This window comes from Prorops nasuta, unplaced genomic scaffold, assembly GCF_024137725.1.
Source record: "Prorops nasuta isolate Cenicafe-Biocafe unplaced genomic scaffold, Cenicafe_Pnas_1.2 PNAS00010, whole genome shotgun sequence".
Lineage (NCBI taxonomy): Eukaryota > Metazoa > Arthropoda > Insecta > Hymenoptera > Bethylidae > Prorops > Prorops nasuta.
The window spans coordinates 6,311,227-6,332,503 of NW_027116807.1; the positions used below are offsets into that span (position 1 = coordinate 6,311,227).

The 21,277-nt window shown below is 38.7% G+C and overlaps 1 protein-coding gene across 2 annotated transcripts; it reads right to left on the minus strand.

The window, feature by feature from the left end:
- Positions 1-17,357: 17,357 nt before the first annotated feature.
- On the minus strand, positions 17,358-18,601 carry Uxt (Uxt prefoldin-like subunit). Of its 2 annotated transcripts, XM_066732600.1 has the most exons (3): positions 18,012-18,601; positions 17,734-17,906; positions 17,358-17,655 (listed from the first exon to the last, which is right to left on the minus strand). In XM_066732600.1, the coding sequence occupies exons 2-3, from the start codon at positions 17,888-17,890 to the stop codon at positions 17,459-17,461; spliced, it is 354 nt and encodes a 117-aa protein (XP_066588697.1). In that variant the 5' UTR covers positions 17,891-17,906; positions 18,012-18,601; the 3' UTR covers positions 17,358-17,458. The 2 variants fall into 2 exon arrangements, with proteins under 2 accessions (XP_066588697.1, XP_066588696.1); XM_066732599.1 differs by having other exon boundaries at positions 17,358-17,906; positions 18,012-18,598.
- Between the last annotated feature and the right edge of the window lie 2,676 nt (positions 18,602-21,277).

Here is a 21,277-nt window from a genome sequence, read left to right on the forward strand (position 1 = left end):
TAAATTGTGCCAATATCGATTTTAAAATTAAAAATTTAGATTTATTGAAAACGATTTAACGAAATTATAAATTAATATTGTGCTTTGAAAAGTCTTTTAGTTAAATTACAAGAATATGTAATAAAAAAAACATTAATCTAGCACAATATTAATTTATAATTTTGTTAAATCGTTTTCAATAAATCTATATTTTTAATTTTAAAAACGATGTCGGCATCATTTAACGGCTTCAAAAAAATTTAAAAAAATTTTATTCCTCTTTTTTCATCATTCTTAACAAAATAAAAGCACCGGAAAAAAATTTCTTTTTTTATAGCCACCCTAATGTACATACTATGTAGAATTGTAGTGTAGTATGTACATACTTTGTACATCCATGGGCTAAACAGAGTGGAATTACATAATTCGCGATCTCAAGCGAATTCAGATGGCAGCACAGTGCAGCGCTGTAAACATGGCGGAAGCAATAGAAGCTTTTATGTTCGGGGTCCCAAATCCCAATCCCAATGCTAGAGCAGGTAACGCTGGCAGAGGTAACCGCGTGCCGACTGCACTTCTTATTTTTGACGCTAGCGTCAATTGAAGTCACGTGACATTGACATATGCCTTTGACGCTGCTTTCCAGCGTCCATGAAATTGCCCCTTGAGAATTCCTGATGGTCTAGAGATTAAATCGGTTTTTAGTCATTTATGTTATATGGAATGACTTCATGTTTTTCTTTATCTTGTGCTTATCGTTGAACTGCAGTCTATTTTCAAATGCTTTGTTAATCTTATTCAGAGACCTGAATCCGTTATATATTGATTATAGGCTAGAAAAAAAATATCGTAGAGAAGTTCGGTGTTCCATTGTGGAAGCTTACATAGCCGTAGCATGGAGGAGTTTCTACAAACAATTTCCATCAGAACAAATCATGGAAGAATATGGATTGTTGTCATCCCGATTGTTTTATGTCTACAAAAATCCTCTGTTGCCTGATCTTCAAAAGAAATTTGACGTACTTGCAGAGGAAACAAAATTCAGATTGAAGAAATTATGGCCGGAACATCTAACATTTACCACGTCTAGAGATAATATGAAAATTTTTAGGAAGAATGTAGTTGTTGATAAACAGGGGGATGAACTCAACAGTATGAGAATCTCGCAGGAATTATGCAACATTCCGTTTGAAGAAACTGACCACAGGTTGCACGGATTTTTTAGCCATCCTTTAGAAATAGCTACAATGTACGAAGGAACCGCAAGAAAATTGGGAGTGTGCTGTAAAAAAAATATAAGGAGTCTTATTTTCAAGAAGAAGGAGAACTGCTCGAAATATTGTTATATTAGTTGATATGAGCGTTTTCTTTCTGCGATAAAGGTAACTTTCAATAATATAAGTTTAAGAGGAACTTGTAGATAAAAAAAATTTCTTTTTATTACAGGGTTTTCGTGACTGGAAGGCTGCCTTAAAAGAGAAAATTGAACGTGTTACGCTTACAGAGGGTTTTGAAACCAGATATATTTGCTCGAACAAATTAATCTTTTAAAAATCCCTGATAACATATATGACTTTTTCGAATTAGCTAAGTTATATATAATTTTAAGAATGATTATTTGGTCTGTAAGACCATTTGGTATAAGAAGGGAGTTTCTTTGCAAGTTCAATGATATGTCACATGAAATTTATAAATGGTTGACTACTTAGAACTGTACCCTTCCTGAGAGATTTTAGCACTCCAAAATTTTATTAAAAATTCTATAATTTCTTCGCAAATTGTCGGAAAAGCTTCTTGAAAATTCGTAAAACTTCGTGAAAGATCGTAACAGTTCATAAAACTTGGGAAAATTTCCGTTAATTTTCATTATTTTTCCTATAAACTGAACCTATTGGTCATTTCGAACTTTATTTTTAGAAGTTTTATGAAAATTTTACGAAGAAATTTCAAAAATCTGCGAATATGTTCAAAGTTGTTAGGTATGTACAAGTTGAAGAAGTTATCCTTAATTAATAAAATTTGTAAAATTTTTATATGAAAATCTCTACTTTAATTTCTTCTATATTTTGGAACCATTCACGTTCATTCTACGATTTTTATCTCACTTTCCTATAAAATATGTGATAATTTACGATGATTAAGATAATTTTTTTGCATATTTTCTCAATAATTAGTTTTTTTTTCATCAAATTTTCATTCCCTTTTTCCTATTTTTTATACTTCATAATACACTATAATCATGATCATTTCAATAATTCTAAAAACATTATTTTTATTAAATTCCTTTCGTTTATTAATATTAATTATGAATGATACATAAAATCATTATTAAATTATTTGAATATTAATTACAACAGCGTGTGTTTATTATCAAATCAATATATTAACCCTTTAACGCCTTAATGTACACATTTTGTACACCATTTTCAACGGTGTAAAGAGTAGGGATGCTGCCTTTGAGCAAATATTTAATAAAATTAATATTTTTAATCGATATTGTATGCGTATGATTTCTTTACCAATCGATTCAAAACTTTCAAGAATCGTATCAATTCGATCTTGCTGTCGTTTGTTTTATTATATGGTAAAATAGAGTTAGCAAATTTTTTATTCTTAGGCTAAAAGTAACTGTAATGGCAACAATTGTGGAGAGAAGATATGGAAGAAAATAAACTGTAATTGATATTAAGGTTATAAATTTTCATATTGTGCTAGCATATGCACAGATTTTCTCGTGTACTTATATACAGCCTTATATAAGAAAAATAAGGTATATTTCCCCATAAAGCACCTAGTGGCTTAAAGACATCTTTTTGGTGTCTTTTAGTCAATTGGATGACTAAAAGATATCTATAAGACCACTTTAAGTCAAGTGTGCTGTATGGGTCATTACAGTGACCAAAAGTTTATTCAACTGCCAATTTATTAGATAATTATGCCTTACATTCATTCCAAATATGTGGCAGAAGTATGGAACATGTTTACAGAATTACATCAGACAGAACAAATTATAGAGGGGTGTAAACTTATTGTTACCCATATAGCACCAAATGTCTTAAAGACATTTTTTAGGTGTCTTTTAGCCAATTGGATGACTAAAAGATGTCCATAAGACAACTTTTAGTCAAGTGTGCTGTATGGGTACTTTATATAGAGCATAAACCCGTTCAAGAGACATTCCTTTATTATAAAGCGACAAAGTTATTTGATGATTTGGTTAATCAAACCAAACTAAATTTAGATCCATCGCATCCCATATTTCGTTCATTTAATAAAGAAAAATTTAAATCTTGGAAGAAAAATTCCATTAACGATAACCAATGGGATTATACCAATAATAAAAAAATATTAAGTGCACTATGCAAAACTATTTTTACAATAGTTTGCAAAGAAGTAATTGCCAAATTAGAATATAACTTAGAAATTGCATCCACAGAACATGATTTAAAGAGCGAGTATAATAATCCCTTGATATTAGCTACAATATTTGAAGCTGTAGCTCGAAGACTGGGTGTTCTTTGTTATGGTGTCAACATGTCTGGGCATTTTTTTATCGAATCGATGGAAAATTACAGTAATTCACAATCAAATATTTACTATATAGATTTTTTCAAAGGAGGCCATTTTTTACAAAAAAAAATGAAACTCTACAACGTAAAACAATGATTGGTGAACACCTAATCATGATGAACCAGGAACTACCCATAGAGCACCTAGTGGCTTAAAGACATCTTTTAGGTGTCTTTTAGTCAATTGGATGACTAAAAGATATCTATAAGACCACTTTTAGTCAAGTGTGCTGTATGGGTATTCAATAATGTTTGTAAAAGTAAGAGATTTAATAATTAAAGATAAAAAAAAATGGTTAAAAAACTATAACTTATTCACACACACACACACAATTTCTATTAGGATGTAAAGGAAGCAAAGGACTTATTGATGAAGGAAATGCAAGGTTCTGGCACCATAAATTGTCTTGCAACGAAAATATTAGCATTAATGGAGAATGTAATTCAAACAGAAATTAATATTGAGAATATTTCTAAACTGGCCAGATATTATATGCATAATTTTACTATCGAGATTAAGTTATATTCAATAGTGATGGAATTGCACAATTGGAAGGATAAGGAAAACTACTCAATAATACAAGGTAAATTAGACTCGCCCGCAGAGCACCAAAATACTTAAAGACATCTTTTAGGTGCCTTTCAGTCAATTGGATTACTAAAAGATGTCTATAAGACCACTTTTAGTCAAGTGTGCTGTATGGGTCATTTTATAACTTGCGAAAACCACTTTATAGGTTATTTCTAAATTTTAAAAAAATGACATGGAATATTAAATAAGGTTAGAAAGATTGGAAGATGCTTCAGATAAGAGAAACATTTCTTATGTAATTATTTTAGTTGAAATTTAAAACAGCTATAAAGGATTTCTATCAGTTCTCAGTTTTCAGAAGATGTTTGAACTTTCAGGTGTAACCACTATTTTCTTGGATGTAAATAAGTTTCAATGCCTTCTGGAAACGCGATCTTACGGACGAAGTTTATAGCTGGATTCGTTTTCAGTGAGAAAAATTAGGCAAGACATTTTCGTCAAATCTTAATTACCAAATTTGTTAATGGTGTGTAAATTTCATGATTAATGTCAGATAATTCTTTTACAAAAATGTTCAATATATTTATAGTGTTACTCATACATGTGTGTATGTATGGAAGAGAAAATATTTGCAGTAAGAGCTTCACACTGATATATATACTTTTTGTGATAATAAGAAAACGTGCAGTTTCTATGAAATATTCTTGACACGGAAAATAAATCGATTGATAGAATATAGATATCTTTCCATTTCGACATGGGCAAACTATAAAAATGTTACTGCATGTTTTACATATAATTCACGTGATGTACGGCAGTGAAGCCAGATTGTGGATGGACTTTAGTCCCCACCACGCCGTCTGCTGCGCATACAGCTCTCACACATAGAAAGCGGCTACTAGGTCCGTGAGATGATGCTTCACCAGTCGTAGCACGCACACTCTTGCACCGGTACATACGTGTATCGGTCTCCTCCGACAAGCTTCGGTAGGTCTCGGGAACGAGAGAAACGATGTTGATTCTTGGACCTCTCTGTATCTCTTAAATGCTGCGTTTACTCAAAAACTCACAGCAAATCAAAATCTTTTTCCTAAATTAGTTTTTAATGATTGTGAAATACTTACATGTAGTCATTAATTTATTTGATTTGGTAATAAATATAAAAATTGCGTTCTTATACAGGGTCTTTTCCTAACAGCGGAGCATAGGAGATTCGTGTTAGTTGACTATAGCACTCGGAATGATGGAATCTGAGAGCGCTGATTGGTCAATATTACGTAGTACCAACAGATAATAAGTCGTTACCAATAGTTGGGTACAAAAAATGAGATTCATCAGCCATATTGGTGTGGAGAAATGTTTACATGCTAATCCTAGCAGAAAGAGGTGTAAAATGGAGAAATGTCAAATGGTAAGGTTACTAAAGTAAAAATTGAAAAAAATGAATGGAAAGTATGAATATTCTTCATTTTCCTTCAAAGTATTCAATTTTTACTTTAGTAACGATAACATTTGACATTTTTCCATTTTACACCTCTTTCTGCTACGATTAGCATGTAAACATTTCTCCACACCAAAATGGCGGATGAATCTCATTTTTCGTATCCAACTATTGGTAACGGCCTATTATATGTTGGTACTACGCAATATTGACCAATCAGCGCTCTCAGATTCCATCATTCCGAGTGCTATAGTGTAACATCCTTTTCCCTTGGGAGCACATATTATAGCTATAACGCTCCTCACGAGATAGTGGAGAGGGGGCAACCTCATGCGCGTTAACTCAACGCGCACCCCCCACTCCGATGGTCAGGGAGTCCAGCCCTAGGTTAAGAACGTAGCGACTAATTTTCAATTAAGGCATTCAAGATACTTCTTTTAACAAGGTCATACCTTTGTTCCAATCGATTTGTTTTTTCCTTTGTCTTACTTGTATATCGTAGCATAGTTATCATTTCTTATTTAATTGTAATCCATATCCGTATTTCCAATAATTATAGTATTTCGATATTCTCAAAGTAAAATCAGTGTGCTTTATTTTCTCCGCATTTTCCACTTTCCATTCATCTAGAAGAGGCGCATCCGGACGAACAGGTAAAATAATCTCAGCATCATTCCACGCAGCGAACGAATCGAATCGCGACCGGTCCCGGGCAAACTAGTCCAACGTATAGTGCCCGAAACGGATTATTCAAGAACGAGCCGCGTACGTATAGAAATCCGTCCACGAGAACCGGGACGTTACAAAATTGGTGTCAGAAGTGGGATTCCGCGATTCGATAACTAATTAAATAATAAGCGAAACCATGTCGAATGGTAAAGGCTTGACTCAGGTCCATTTTGACCAGCTACAAGCAGAGTTAGTAAATAGTAACCATAGGATTAGAGAATTAGAGTCGGAATTGGAGAGGAGAAAGAGCGGGCTGTCGCAGGACGAGGTCGAACTGTTGCGAAGCGAAAGACAGAGCAGGGATAAAAGGATACGGGAACTAGAAAATAGGCTTGAAGTGTTAACCGCAGAGCGAGGAAATCCCGAAGAAATGGAAGGACTTCGGGCGAAAATTGACAGATTAGAGAAGGAAATCGGGGAAAAGGATAGGCGGGAGGAAGATCAGGAAGCTACTATAAGCAGACTCAGAACTCTCATCGTACAGAACGACCGTGAGCGCGCCGCCGAGTATAACGGGGATAGGGGCGATAGAATAGATAGAGAAAGAACGCCTTTTAGTGTAAACTCCCAGGATCCATATTTGAGCCCGTACAAAGCTATCAAGCTCGTAACTCCCTTCGATGGGAAAAGCAGCGCGCTTCGAAAACACTTGATGAGTTGCCGACGTATCAAGGCACAGGTCGCCCCCGAAATGCACGGAGTTTTCGTGGAATTGTTGGCGAACGATCTACAGGGAGCGGCGGGAAAGGTTACGTTAGGAACTCGATTCGACTCGTACGAAGAATATGAGTACCACCTTAAAAGGCTGTTCGGCATAAACAAGTCGGTGAATCGGTGCTTAGGAGAATTAAGCATCATGAAACAACAACCTCGTGAGAACCTATTCGACTATATAGGCCGCTTTAAATTAATCTCCACCGCGTTAATAGAAGGGGTAGAAGACGAATGGCAAGGCTCGCCACCGGTAGGCATTACGCGGAAACACGAAGATGATATCTTAAAGTCGTTCGTTGACGGCCTACGGGACGATTTACATTTGAGAGTACGAATGTCCCGCTACAGGGATTTAAAGGAAGCAATTTCCAACGCAGTAGAGATAGACCGTGATTTACAGTCAGGAAAAGGATCGGGAAACGCCGATCAACGGCAAACTGCAACACCCCCTCAGACCGGGAGGATTAACCAGAACCCTTCACCCCCCGAAGCTCGGGAAATATGTCGTTACTGTAAAAATCAGGGTCATGATATATCGGTCTGTAGGAAGCTCGCCTATAGAAAAGCCACGCAAAGTCTCAACCCCCATACCGTCCCTTTTACGCCTAATCCGTCGAATAATCCGACTAATCATAATAATAGGCCGAACCTCGCAAACCAAAATAACCAAGCATGGAATGATTCTAATAACCCGCGATATAACCCCCCACACCTTCCCACGGGAAACAACCGGCAATACCCTGTGCGGTTCATGCAATCGGACCAACCAATCCTCGAAACAAACCAAAGCCCAATAAACGAGTACCAACACCCCCCACAACCATCAGAACGATACCCGAATGAAAACGTTCACAACTACGCGAACAATTATAATAACGAGACTCAACCCGGTCATTTTTTAGACCAAGATCTGCCAGAACTCCCGCCGAATCAGAATTAAAAATTGCCACTATTAGATTAAACCGCAATAAGCACCGTAGTGTCGAATGTATAACAAACTCACTAACAAACACGACGGAGTTTCTATTAGACACGGGGGCCCAGGTGAACGTTATAAAACTCCATAAGGTACCGGATCATGCACTCGATAATTCCGAAATCTTATCATTGACAGGAATCACGGAGGGAAAATTAGTTACTCTAGGCTCGGTTAAATTAAACCTATTCGGGACATCTGCCAAGTTTCACGTAGTTCCAGACTCTTTCCCTATTAAACATGACGGAATCCTCGGGGACGAATTCTTTGCACACAATGAGGCGCAAATCAACTACGATAGAAATTGCTTGAAGATGAACGGCATTACGATACCGTTTAAGACTCCGGAATTAATCTCGCTGCCTGCTAGGACATGCAGCCCCTTTAAATTTCGAATAGGCAACCCGGAAATAAAGAAGGGATGGGTCCCCAAGATTAATCTTCTTCAAGGGTTATACGTGGGAGAAGCGTTAGTTACTAACACTAATGGGTATGCCCATGTCGCTGCCCTCAATATTAACGAAGACGAGGTGATGGCCGAAGTTCCTACTGTGGAGCTTCTCGAATACTACGGGGTGACTAGCAAAGCACCGCCGTCCTCTGATTTTTCTAAATCCACTAAAGACGATGTGTTGGCTGAAGTTCCTACTATGGAGTTTCTTGAATATTACGGGGTGACTAGCAAATCACCACCGTCCGCTGAGTTTCCTAAGGCCATTGAGCCTTCCAAATCCTCTGAATTCTCCGAATCTACTGCATTTTCTAAATCCACTGAACCCACCGAATCTCCAGAGTTTCGGAATATTAATCAAATTAGTAGTAGTAAAAAGTTAGGATTAGAATTAGATTTAGAGGGGCTAAATATCGAGGAAAAGGAGTATATTATAGATTTAGTCGCGAAACATATAGAAAATTTCAAAATACCAGGGAGACAATTGGGACCCGCCAGTACAGCTAAGTGCTCTCTCGATACCATCGATGAAATTCCTGTCCACACTAAACAATACAGATTTCCCCCCGTTCATAAAACCGAAATTAACCGACAAGTACAAGAGCTATTAGACCAGGATATAATTGAACCCTCCTTTTCCCCTTACAACTCTCCGGTATGGATTGTACCGAAGAAAGCTGACGGGGACGGTAATAAACGCTGGCGGATGGTCATAGACTTCCGTCATTTAAATGAAAAAACAATCGCTGACAAATACCCTTTGCCCAATATCGCAGAAATCTTAGATCAACTAGGGGAGGCCAAATACTTTACAATATTAGATCTAGCATCAGGATTCCATCAAATCGAAATGTCCGGGAGAGATGCACATAAAACCGCATTCTCTACCCCTTATGGACACTATCAATTCAAACGAATGCCTTTTGGGTTGAAAAACGCGCCTGCTATTTTCCAACGCGTTATGGATTCGGTATTGGCAGGGTTACAGGGGACAGAGTTGTTCGTTTATATGGACGACATCGTTATTTATGCCAGAACCCTCGAAGAACACACGGTAAAGTTCGAGAGACTGATGAAAAGACTGAAAGACGCCAATCTCAAATTACAGCCTGAGAAATGCAGCTTCCTGAGGAAAGAAGTAGTATATTTAGGGCACGTCATTAGCGAAGACGGAGTTAGGGCAGACCCAAAGAAAATAGAGGCCCTTCAGACTTTTCCCTTACCAAAAAACCCCAAGAATATAAAACAATTCCTGGGACTCGTAGGCTATTACCGACGATTTATCCCCGGGTTTTCTAAAGTAGCAAAACCCTTGACGGACCTACTACAAAAGGCGAAACCTTTCGTTTGGACTCATTTGCAGCAAAGGGCGTTCGAAACGTTGCGGGACGCCCTGTGTACGGCTCCGATACTCCAGTACCCGAATTTCGACAAGCCTTTCATAATTACAACAGATGCATCGGGTTACGCGATAGGCGCGGTGTTGAGCCAAGGAGACGTAGGCAAAGATCTGCCGATTTCATATGCGTCGCGGGTACTAAGCAAAACCGAGGCGAAATATTCCACCATAGAAAAAGAATGTTTAGCCATCTATTACGCCATTTCCACCTTTCGGCATTACATTTACGGGCATAAATTCACGGTGATCACCGACCATAAGCCGCTGGTGTGGCTCAAAAACGCAAAAGATAAATCGTCTAGACTTTGGAATTGGTGGCTGAAGATCTCTGATTTCGACTTTGAAATAAAACATAAGCCCGGAAAAATTAACGACAACGCAGACGCCCTCTCAAGAAACCCTCCAGAATATGTCCTTTTCAGTCGCGTTATTTATTACCCCGACTGCAATAATCCTCAGCTATGCGGACCCTCCGTTAGCCTCTTTGCGAACCAAGAGACAGAAACTGATACGCGCTGTTTAGACTACGAGGAACCTGAGCCGATAAACATACTGGACAAAGCCGAAATCTATGCTCTCCATGAAGACCCTAGTGACGACGAACTGACCGACGACGAAATAACAGACGATATAAACGATACCGTACAATCCACTACACCCGAAAACAACGACTCGCCTAAGTTTGCTGAAACACGCGACTGCCTGACAAACCGACGCGATAACATCGTTATTTTTACTGATTGCAAAGGAGAACCCGTTGACAAAGGCGCTCTGAAATTGCGTGAAGAGAACCTTTTGCCCTCTTATCAGGAATTGACACTAACCGAGGCCCATATAATTTATCAAAATCAGAAGGTCCTTGTAACTCTTCCAATAAAAAGGGAACACAAAGATTTACTCACCGACGAAGATTTAAATCTAGCTTTGTTATCATTACTGCAAGTACAAGACACTTTCAAATTTAAGACCATATGCCTAGCCAAAACAGAATCCATAGATGACATTCCTTGGAAACGAATTGTAAATCTACTAAAGCGAATTTTTATTGGCAGAGAGATCACCTTTATAGTCTGTAAGCAACTAGTAATAACCCCAGATAAGCAAGCACGGAAAACCTTAATTAAAGAATATCACGAGTCTAGCTCAGGAGGGCACAAGGGTATCTCGAAAACGTACAACAGAATGCGGCCTTACTACCATTGGAATTCCATGAAAAAGGATATCCAGGAGTTCATTCAGAATTGCCGGGGCTGTCAACTCCGCAAATTAATTCGAATAAAAACCAAGCAACCGATGGTCTTAACGGACACACCGGGATCTTCGTTCGATAAAATAGCTTTAGACATAGTAGGACCGTTACCCGAGACCCTTAAGGGCAATAAATACATCCTAACAATGCAGGACCTTTTGATGAAATTCCTAATTGCAGTACCCCTATCTGCGGCCAATAGTATCGAAACGGCACAGGGATTACTGAAAAGGTGTATCTGTGTATTTGGAGCACCAAAAGCTTTATTAACGGATCAAGGGTCAAATTTCTTATCTAGCATTATGAAAAGCGTAGCGAAAAAGTTCAACATCAAACAATTCCGGACTACGGCCTATCATCCACAGTCAAACGGGTCGTTGGAAAGGTCCCACCATGTATTAGTAGAATATTTAAAGGCTTACGTTAACACTAGTTACACTGACTGGGATGAGTGGCTCGAGACCGCCACGTTCTCATATAACACTAGCGTACATGAGAGTACCCAGTTCACACCCCATGAATTGATATTTGGAAGAATCGCCAGGATTCCGGCATCGGACCCGCCGTTAGAAGAGTCAACTGAACATACGTATGTCGAATACGTTACAGAACTATTCCATCGTGTAAATAATGCTCAAGCTCTGGCTAGAGAAAATTTGCAGAAATCGAAAGAAAGAAATAAAAGATACTACGACGCGCGCGTAAAGCCTGTCACATTCAGGGAAGGGGACTGGGTATACGTGGTAAAAGAACCTAGAGTGGGGAAATTCGCGAATCAATATGAAGGACCCTTCGAAATCCTAGAGACTCTTCCTAACAATAATCTTAAGATTAGATATAAGAATAAAATGCGTATTATACATAACGATAAAGCTAGACTAAGTAAGGACGTTCCTGGATTGCAGGACGCAGCATGTACATCTCATCTCCCCACTTCTTCCTCATCTTAACATTCGCACGTCTCTGCGCTGGGCTGATTGGTTATGACTGCCGAGGGCCCCATCTAAATGTTACCACCATCAGCTTGTTAGATGTAGAAGACTGCAATATAAAAAACATCCAAACCGAAACCACTCCTACCTATATCCAAGTCCTCCAAATCGCTGATTATCAACCCATCGAGATCATACAATGTTTGGTCCATTATTCAAGAACCGTAAAGTACTGTGGAATGCACTCACACACCTCTGAAGTGCACAACGGGTTTGTCTCTTACATCAAGGAAATTAACGAACAGCAATGCCGCACCATGCACTCTACCGGTGTTTTCTACTTCAATGATCGTATAGTAATATCAGACTTGAAACCAAACTCTACCACCTCCAGGCCAGTCACAGCCGCAGGGAGGATAGATAACGACGGAAAATGCATTGGAACATATTACGCAGATACCTACGGCTCTTGGGACAATGTAATCGTCCAAGGGTCATTGGAAATCACTCTGAAATCGGGAATAAGCATATTGCGAACACCTACAGGAAAGATCAATTTACCCTCAGGCACCGTATGCCATGCTGGAGACTTAGAATGTATGGATGTACAGGACGGAAACACATACTGGCAGTTAACCCCTTCCAGCACCTGCGACTTCTCTGGGTATGACGTCCTATATGAAGGCAAAGCCCAGAAGATTCAAGAAATTGGATCAACAAACGCACCCGAGGTCTTCTCCGTTATCTCTAATGACATCACTTTCGCCCTGACCCGCACGACTAGCCTGAAGATATGTGGATACGAGTTATATCGCACGGAACACCCCAAATTATTCGTACTGGAAACCCAAGCAGGAAATACTTTCCCAAAATCCAGGGACATGTCAGTCGAAAACATGGACCTGTTCACTTACATAAATTCAAAGTTTATATACGTAGAAAGACATATCCGCAACCAGGTAAATTCATTATATACAGATATCATCAGGCAAAAATGTGATATGGAGCGTCAACTGTTGGAGATCACGTTGTCGACCGCTGCCTCTAACCCCACCGATTTCGCGTACACACTTATGAAGGGACCGGGATACACTGCGGATCCAGCAGGGGAAGTAATCTACGTTATAAAATGTATCCCTGTGCGAGTGGAGATTCGGGAGACATTGGAGTGTTTCCTAGAACTCCCAGTGACTTACCTCAACGAATCGTACTTCGTGGCCCCCCGATCAAGGATTTTAAAGAGGTATGGCACCAAGAGAGATTGTTCCAGCGTCCTACCAACACGCCATCTGACTGAACATGGATGGGTGCGGCTGTTACCAAAAGCTCTGGACGTAAGCGCTCCCGAAAAATTGAAACCGAAAACTCAGCTTACCTGGAAATATCTATCACCTGGGAATCTTGCCACTTCCGGTATATACAGTCAGAACGATATTGACCGATTGCGAGATCACATCATGTTCTCGGCTGAAAGACCGGCCCTGACTAATAATGTCATCAGAAGCTTCTCAGGACGACCATCCATGGAAGAGGGCATATCAATTCACCATCTATTAGACGAAACGGCACTGGAAAAAATTACCCAAACCACCATGGGAAAAATCTGGATGGGGATGACCACTTTTGGGACCACTAGTGCCGGATTATTAGGAATATACATGGTATACGTCGTGATAAAGATGACCCTTGATACCCTGTTGCATGGTTACGCCTTGCACGCAGCCTATGGATGGGGAATTCACCTAGTGGGGGCATGTTGGAACTCGCTAACCAACCTGCTGTTGCACCAGGCTATTGCAAGGAGACGGAATCCTGAACCCGGGACCAGAAGGAGAGACAACGAAGCGGAGAGAATCGAAGAGGCAGCTCCCGAAGGATCACGCTCCAACACCGAACCGACTTTGTATCCTACTCTACATAGATCACAGAGGTCCCTGGACCTCCGCAGGGGCGATCTCGATGGGCAAAATAGCGCCCAAAACCCTTATCCTCCCAGCGCACCGAATAATCATAGTTCGACATTCCTAGACCTCACTAGAGCTTAATTACGTCATACTAACGACTGCTGACATTACTAAACACCCTTTATTTCAGTTTCCCTTCCAGATTTCTATAATTTTCCATCGCAGTACAATAAGGGACAACGAGAAATTCTACATCAAAGGGGCAGCCGAGGTATACTGCACGAGGGGAGCCCGCATTGTATTGGACGGAGACACTGCCAGCCCGGGGCTGATTTGTCACCGGTGCTTCGACAACAAGGATCCGGAGACGAAGCAACTATACCACGCGCGGGAATATATACAAATCTCGAGAGCCACCCTTACAGAAAAGATAAAGTGCTTCGAATGCAAGGGGAAGATATATACCAGCTACCCCCGATGCCCGAGTTGCCTCATGTGTTTCATAGTAGACAATTGGTGCAATAACTGTATGGTTCAAGACCCTCAATACAGTTTCCACAAGGTCTGCAACATATGCGAGGCATACATAGACGATCCTAGGGATGAATGCCCCCACTGCGTCAAATTCATCCTGGAAAACCGTACTAGGCGACTCAGGGCAGAAGAAGATGCTCGAGCCCAGACCTCAGGAAATCAGCTTTAATCCCTTAAATAGAATAAAGCCCTTCTGGCTAACAATGGGCTCCCTGACCCCATTAGCATAAAAGAATTCGTCCAATTCTTTTATTTCTCCCAGGGGGGGAGGTGTAACATCCTTTTCCCTTGGGAGCACATATTATAGCTATAACGCTCCTCACGAGATAGTGGAGAGGGGGCAACCTCATGCGCGTTAACTCAACGCGCACCCCCCACTCCGATGGTCAGGGAGTCCAGCCCTAGGTTAAGAACGTAGCGACTAATTTTCAATTAAGGCATTCAAGATACTTCTTTTAACAAGGTCATACCTTTGTTCCAATCGATTTGTTTTTTCCTTTGTCTTACTTGTATATCGTAGCATAGTTATCATTTCTTATTTAATTGTAATCCATATCCGTATTTCCAATAATTATAGTATTTCGATATTCTCAAAGTAAAATCAGTGTGCTTTATTTTCTCCGCATTTTCCACTTTCCATTCATCTAGAAGAGGCGCATCCGGACGAACAGGTAAAATAATCTCAGCATCATTCCACGCAGCGAACGAATCGAATCGCGACCGGTCCCGGGCAAACTAGTCCAACGTATAGTGCCCGAAACGGATTATTCAAGAACGAGCCGCGTACGTATAGAAATCCGTCCACGAGAACCGGGACGTTACAATAGTCAACTAACACGAATCTCCTATGCTCCGCTGTTAGGAAAAGACCCTGTAATAAGTTGAGGTATAATATACTCAATGTTTTTGTATTAATCTGCTAACAAATGCATTTTTTTTATTTTTTATTGAGTCCAATAAGATAATGGTTATTAAAAAAAAAGATCCTTGTAATGAAAAAAAATGAAAAAATTTTAAACCCCGCCAAGACTCGAACCCGAGCCCGCCGCGTGAGAAACGACAACCTTCTCGTCTGCGCTACAGCTCTGACTTGACATACGTATAGCAAAACAGCCTTTTAAAGATTGACTACAATTCTTTCATTAACTCATCATAAACGATCAAGAATTAGCTGCAATAATAAATCAATTTATCTACACAGCATTATTGCACTAAATTTATTATGATTTTAATTTGAAGCCTACATTTTGCATGAAGATCCGATAGTTTAATGGTATTCATTCAGTAGTTTAAATACAAAATTCTATTCATATACTCTATTGTCATAAATTAATTAAGTAATATTATAATTGTGAGAGATTTGACCCGGTATGACTTTCAAACGAAAGTCAAGAAAGGTGGAAAAAAGGATGGGACGTAGACTGCGCAACCAAAGTGGTGTATGTACGCAGATGGGCTATTGTCAAGTTAAAGGAAATGACAGTGCTATTGCACTACAAAGAGGAAAACTAGAGAGCAGAGTCTCTAGGGTCTCGACGTAGTCGAGAGACAGCGAACAAGCGTGACTCGCGGCTTAAGTACCTCACAGGCAAAATCTTACCAGCGAGAAAGTCGCTACGCGAGCCAGCCACCGGACGGCGATGTGCCGAACTATGAGGTGAAAGAGAGAGACAGAGTGAACCGGCCCGAGTCTGGATCTGGAACCGCTCGCAATAACACAAAATCCCGAACAATAATATATGCTACGTGTAATCGAATAATTTATGATAGTTAAGTATATGAATAGTTTTGTATTTAAAGTAATGCATGAATACCATTAAACTATCGTGACGTATCTTTATGCAAAATGTAGGCTTCAAATTAAAATCATAATAAATTTAGTGCAATAATGCTGTGTAGATAAATTTATTTATTATTGCAGCTAATTCTTGATCGTTTATGATGAGTTAATGAAAGAATTGTAGTCAATTTATAGTTGTAAATTATACTTTTCAATGTGTAGTTATATATATAAATAATGTATACATACATGGAAATTCGAGTTTTAACTTACTAGGCGTCAATCTCCGTTCGCTTTCTATGGGCTTTAATTAAATTTAAAGTCTAGAGTTGTTTTAATTATTTTTACACTATTATGTTGGTATTGTTATTTCTGAATACAGTATGTAATTATCGTACCGACCGATTGTTGGTATTAGTTTGTGTCGGTTAGTAACGCATTGTAGATAAACAAACAAAAGTTATAATTGACCGTATTTGTATATAAAAATTAGTTTTCTGTCATAATTGTTTAAAATCAAGATTTAAAATTGGCTTTTTTATGCTTATAATCTGTGTAAATTAGTAAAATGTATGAGATAATCTGTTTAAAGCGTGGAAAAATCATTAAGCTTTTTAAAAATTTACAAAGTTAAGGAGTTTTAGGTATCTTTTCTTTAACATATTTATTTCAAAAATATATAATTAAATATTGAATAAAATGAGGAAATTTTCTCTTATTTTTTAGAATTTGAAAAATTGCTGTTCTTGCCTTTTTAGGAAGTACTGGGATATTAAAAATGAATATGATCTTGATAAAGTTCTTGAAAATATACAGAGGGTATGTAGTACTGAGCAAGAACGGCAAGAACCTTCTTCACTTCCATCAGGGAATATTAAATATATGCGTAAGTACTGGTAAACACTTGAGACAAGTCATGCAACTTTTATATTGTATGAAGTATGCCTCATGGTAACTCAAGAGGCTGAGTACAAGATGCACAATTAAGAGAAGACCAAGGGAAAAATTTGCTGGAAACTTTAGTTTTCTTCATAATGGAATGAAGAAAAGCATTCACACAATTGATGACTAGAAATCGCCTTATTGCTTTATCTTAGATCATCATTTTAATTTTAATCTTTTAAGTTTTACTGCATATAAGTTTACATAAAAATACACAGGTAGAAACTGCACTATAATAATCTTTATAAAAATATGGTTCTAAGAAATTAAATAAATTCACCTTATCGTAAGTACATAACACAGAATTCTTAAAACTAAGAATAAATATCATTTAATTCCTTGTAAATCTCTTATACAAATCAAAATCAGCTTAATATGAGCATTGGTTTTTCCTACTTCTTTTCTCAAGTTTGTTATTTGCCTTTCTAGAAGTTTGGTCCTGACGTTAATAACAATTAAAGCTTCGTCAAGAGAGAATTCAACAAAATGACTTAAGCCAACATCAAGATAAATTTTGTTAGTATCTATAATATGTGCTTGCATAAGGAAATTATTTCCAATATCTACTTTGGTTTTAAAACCAGATTTGTCAAATTCATTACCTTTGAATACTGAGATTACATTTTTCAACGATACAAATGTTTCCAAGTCTTCGCTTTTCTGATTTAATTTTTCTTCCAATTTTGTCAGATCTGCTTTTAATACATCATTGATAAACGATTCAAATTGCAAAACTTTCTGCTGTATTTCAGGATCCATACTGATGCAAAATTCTCTGGAAAAAAGGTACTTAATGATTTTATTGGGTTGGTTATGAGTATTGTTTTTAAGAGATGTACACAATTATATAAATAGTAGACAATATTTTGGTAATGTTTACCTGATTGCTCTCAATGAAGAGGTTAAAATTAACCTTAACGTCAGTATTGCAAAACACTGCGCATACACTGGATCTCGTGCTGGATCGCTTGTAAGATATGCGGTTACCAATGTGGATTCGATTGTGAATTGAATTCATAAACCGTATTGGTTCCCATTCCCACAAATCCAGAAAGCGATCATGTATTAAAGTCGATCTTCAAATTGGTTATCATAGGATTTTAGCCATTTTAGCTTGGTTAAAGTTGGTTAATCAAAAAAACAAATCATAAAATATTTTACTTTACACTTTACAGTCAAGATTCAAGAAGTCAACAAAAATGAGCGCTGATTTTACTCTACTGGCGGTTATTTAAAGTTGCCGCTCAGTCGATAAGAAAGCGCTAAAGTCCTCGTCGATAAAACTGACCACAATAAATTCTGTTTCTCCCTCTCTATCTCTCCAATTACTATCCAGATCAACAAAAATATTATTTCTAATATATATATCGTAATTTTTTCATAAGTTTTAATATTGAAAATCATCATGTAAATTCATATAATTTTATTTTGTAGTGCTTTATAAGATTTTTATATTAGCAGCAATTAATAATCCCAGCTCATGGTATGGTGAGAGATCTGCAATGTAAAAGCTGTAGAACTCGCGTTTAGGAAAATGGTATTATCTGCCGCACGCAATACTAAAAAGTGTTTTTTTTTTTCAACAGACTTTCGAATAATAAATGAGGGAAAAGTTTAGTATATTTAATGGAAAATCAAGTTGCTAGGAATAATTGTTATTCGATCCTACGCGATCGTTTAACGAAACATAGCTATAAAGAGGGTGTGCGATAAACGCACGCCCTAAGAATAGCAAATTACGATCAATATCTAAAGTATTTATGCGTTTTATGAATCAATTGCCGTGGGGCCAGTAAGTTTTTCTCTCTCTTCGAGTTGCAGCAGCGCAATCTTTTGGAATCCGAAAGAGAAGGTTCGAAGAACTCTCGAAAGATTAAAGACGCGCTCATTCATACACCACTCTCTACCGGATGAAGGAGCATCAATTTAGCGAACATTGCGCATTAAAAGTGCTCGAAAGGTAGAATTCGGCTAAAGTTTAAGATTCGTCCCTTCGATAGCGAGAATGAAACGAATTCTGTTCTAGGAAGGGAAGGAGAGGCAAAGGCAAAGTTCTTCTGGCATTCTTAAAATTTGCTTTTCCTTCCTCTCTCAGTCTCTTTCTTGAAAATTTATCGTGCTTTCTCCCTCTCTTAGCGAAAGCATGCGTTTGCGAGTGCTGCCACACTGTCATCCAGTCACCAAGCTGCCTGCGTCTGAGAAACGAAAACACAGGTCCCCCCCCCATTCTACTCCACTACCCATCCCATCGAGGCTCAGGCGAATTTCTCCACTATCTAAGCAATATAGTTCTTAGTTTACATCCGAGACGTGGCAGTTAAACATTGTCAAGACTTTTATAGGCCTCGCCTCGACAAATACACGCACTCACGACCGGTCACGATGTGCTTCCCGTCATGTTTGTTTACGTTATTTATTACCAAGCAACTATTATAAATTCTATACTATAAATACGGATTTTGTCTTTGAGATCGAATGCAGCGGAGTAAAAGAAGGAGACATATTGCAAGAGAGAGTCGCATTCGGGTCGATTCCAAAATTGAATGAAAAGATATTTGTGACGGCAGGTGAACGATGCGACGTGTTGTACATATTCGGCATTCGGTAAAATTACCCCTGGCTTTATCGTCGCGGTCGTTGGTTGGCTGTGCGATGACGAAGATTGGCTTGACTGGAAAGGAGAAAAGCATACGACGATTCTCTGGTTTGACAGCTCTTCTCAAGTTCGATCCTGTTTTACTGCCTGCCGTTTACATTTAGCGGCCACTCGTGCGTGCTTGGTGCAGTTTTTGTTTCCTTTTTTTTCTCGTCCGTTCCTCTATACGAATACAGTGTACACATACGTAGGGTATATACGTGAGGAAGGTTGCGTGTGCAGGCAGGGACGAGTGACTGGAGAGAGTTTGGGTTGGGGTAAAAGAGAGCTCGATATACCGGTTGTTGTACGAAGCTGTTGTCTAAAGTGGGGAAGATGGCGTAAAGTGATGAGATTACAAGCGATACCTCTACGAATATGCTTATCCTTCTTCTTTTATGCTGATACGTGTTTCTTTCTTTCCGTCGCCCTACGCACTTGTACGATGTTAACGAACAAATCCTCCTTGACTCTTCTGCAATTGCAAGAGGAAAAAACCAAAATAAATAGAAATGAGAAGACTTGTGGGAAAATGTTAATATATTCAATAGATTTATCGAATTACGCGTTGTGGTTGGCATCGACCGAAAAAATAATTAAAACTATATACGTCGAGTACGCGTTGATTACAGGAGCAGAGTACAGCGTAATAAGTGTATGCTCAGTTTGACGTTCCGCCAGTCCTACTTCCGTTTCGAAACTTCCCTCGGCTGAACCTGCTCATACGCATATATTATATTCTTCCAAACACACACATGTCACGCATCGCCTTCCATGCTTCGGCCAATGAACAGAACAATCATCACGCCTATGGTCATAGGATCAAACACCGCGTTGCGTCATCAGTGTATATATACCCTTCGGCGAAAAACTATCGCGTTATAATTTTCTCGAGCATTTCTTCGTGTACGAGGCTCAAAACAGCGAATGTTTTCCATTCAAAATTTTCACCGGATCCACCGTGTTGCGGCGGCCAGGGCCTGAACGCATTATTTTTTCAGAGACCCCCCTCCCCCTCCCCCGACATTCTCCACATCGAGAATTGTTTCTGCGAATGTTTCGTGCAAATCTCTCAAGACTGAATGTTATTTCTGTAGATATTTCTAGAGCATTTCGAAGAGCTCTCCACTCTCTTTTTCTTTAAGATTGCTCTTATTAGTGTAAATTGCACGAATGCATCGGTTAAAAATGGCCTCTAGAGCTTGAGTTGCGCATAAATTTACATGATTGTCATTGAGCCTGACCGCGCGGCTTGTAATTGGCGTTTCGCGTAAATCTGCTTGTTTTCTTTGAGTTTTGCGGTCGGGTATATTTGTATAGATATATATATATATATATATATTTATTCGGGAGTACGGGGACTGACTCCACGCGTCACAACTACATTTACTTTTTGTCGCTATCGTTTTTCTCGTTGAATGGCAGCACTCAATTGTCTATTTGTGGTTTGACCAATTCTACGCTGCATTAACTTTTAAAGATCCGTTATATATACATTTTATACACCCGAA

Bases quoted from the DNA above. Each gene is read 5' to 3' on its own strand.
- Uxt (XM_066732599.1), bottom strand. From the start codon at position 17,890: ATGGATCCTGAAATACAGCAGAAAGTTTTGCAATTTGAATCGTTTATC.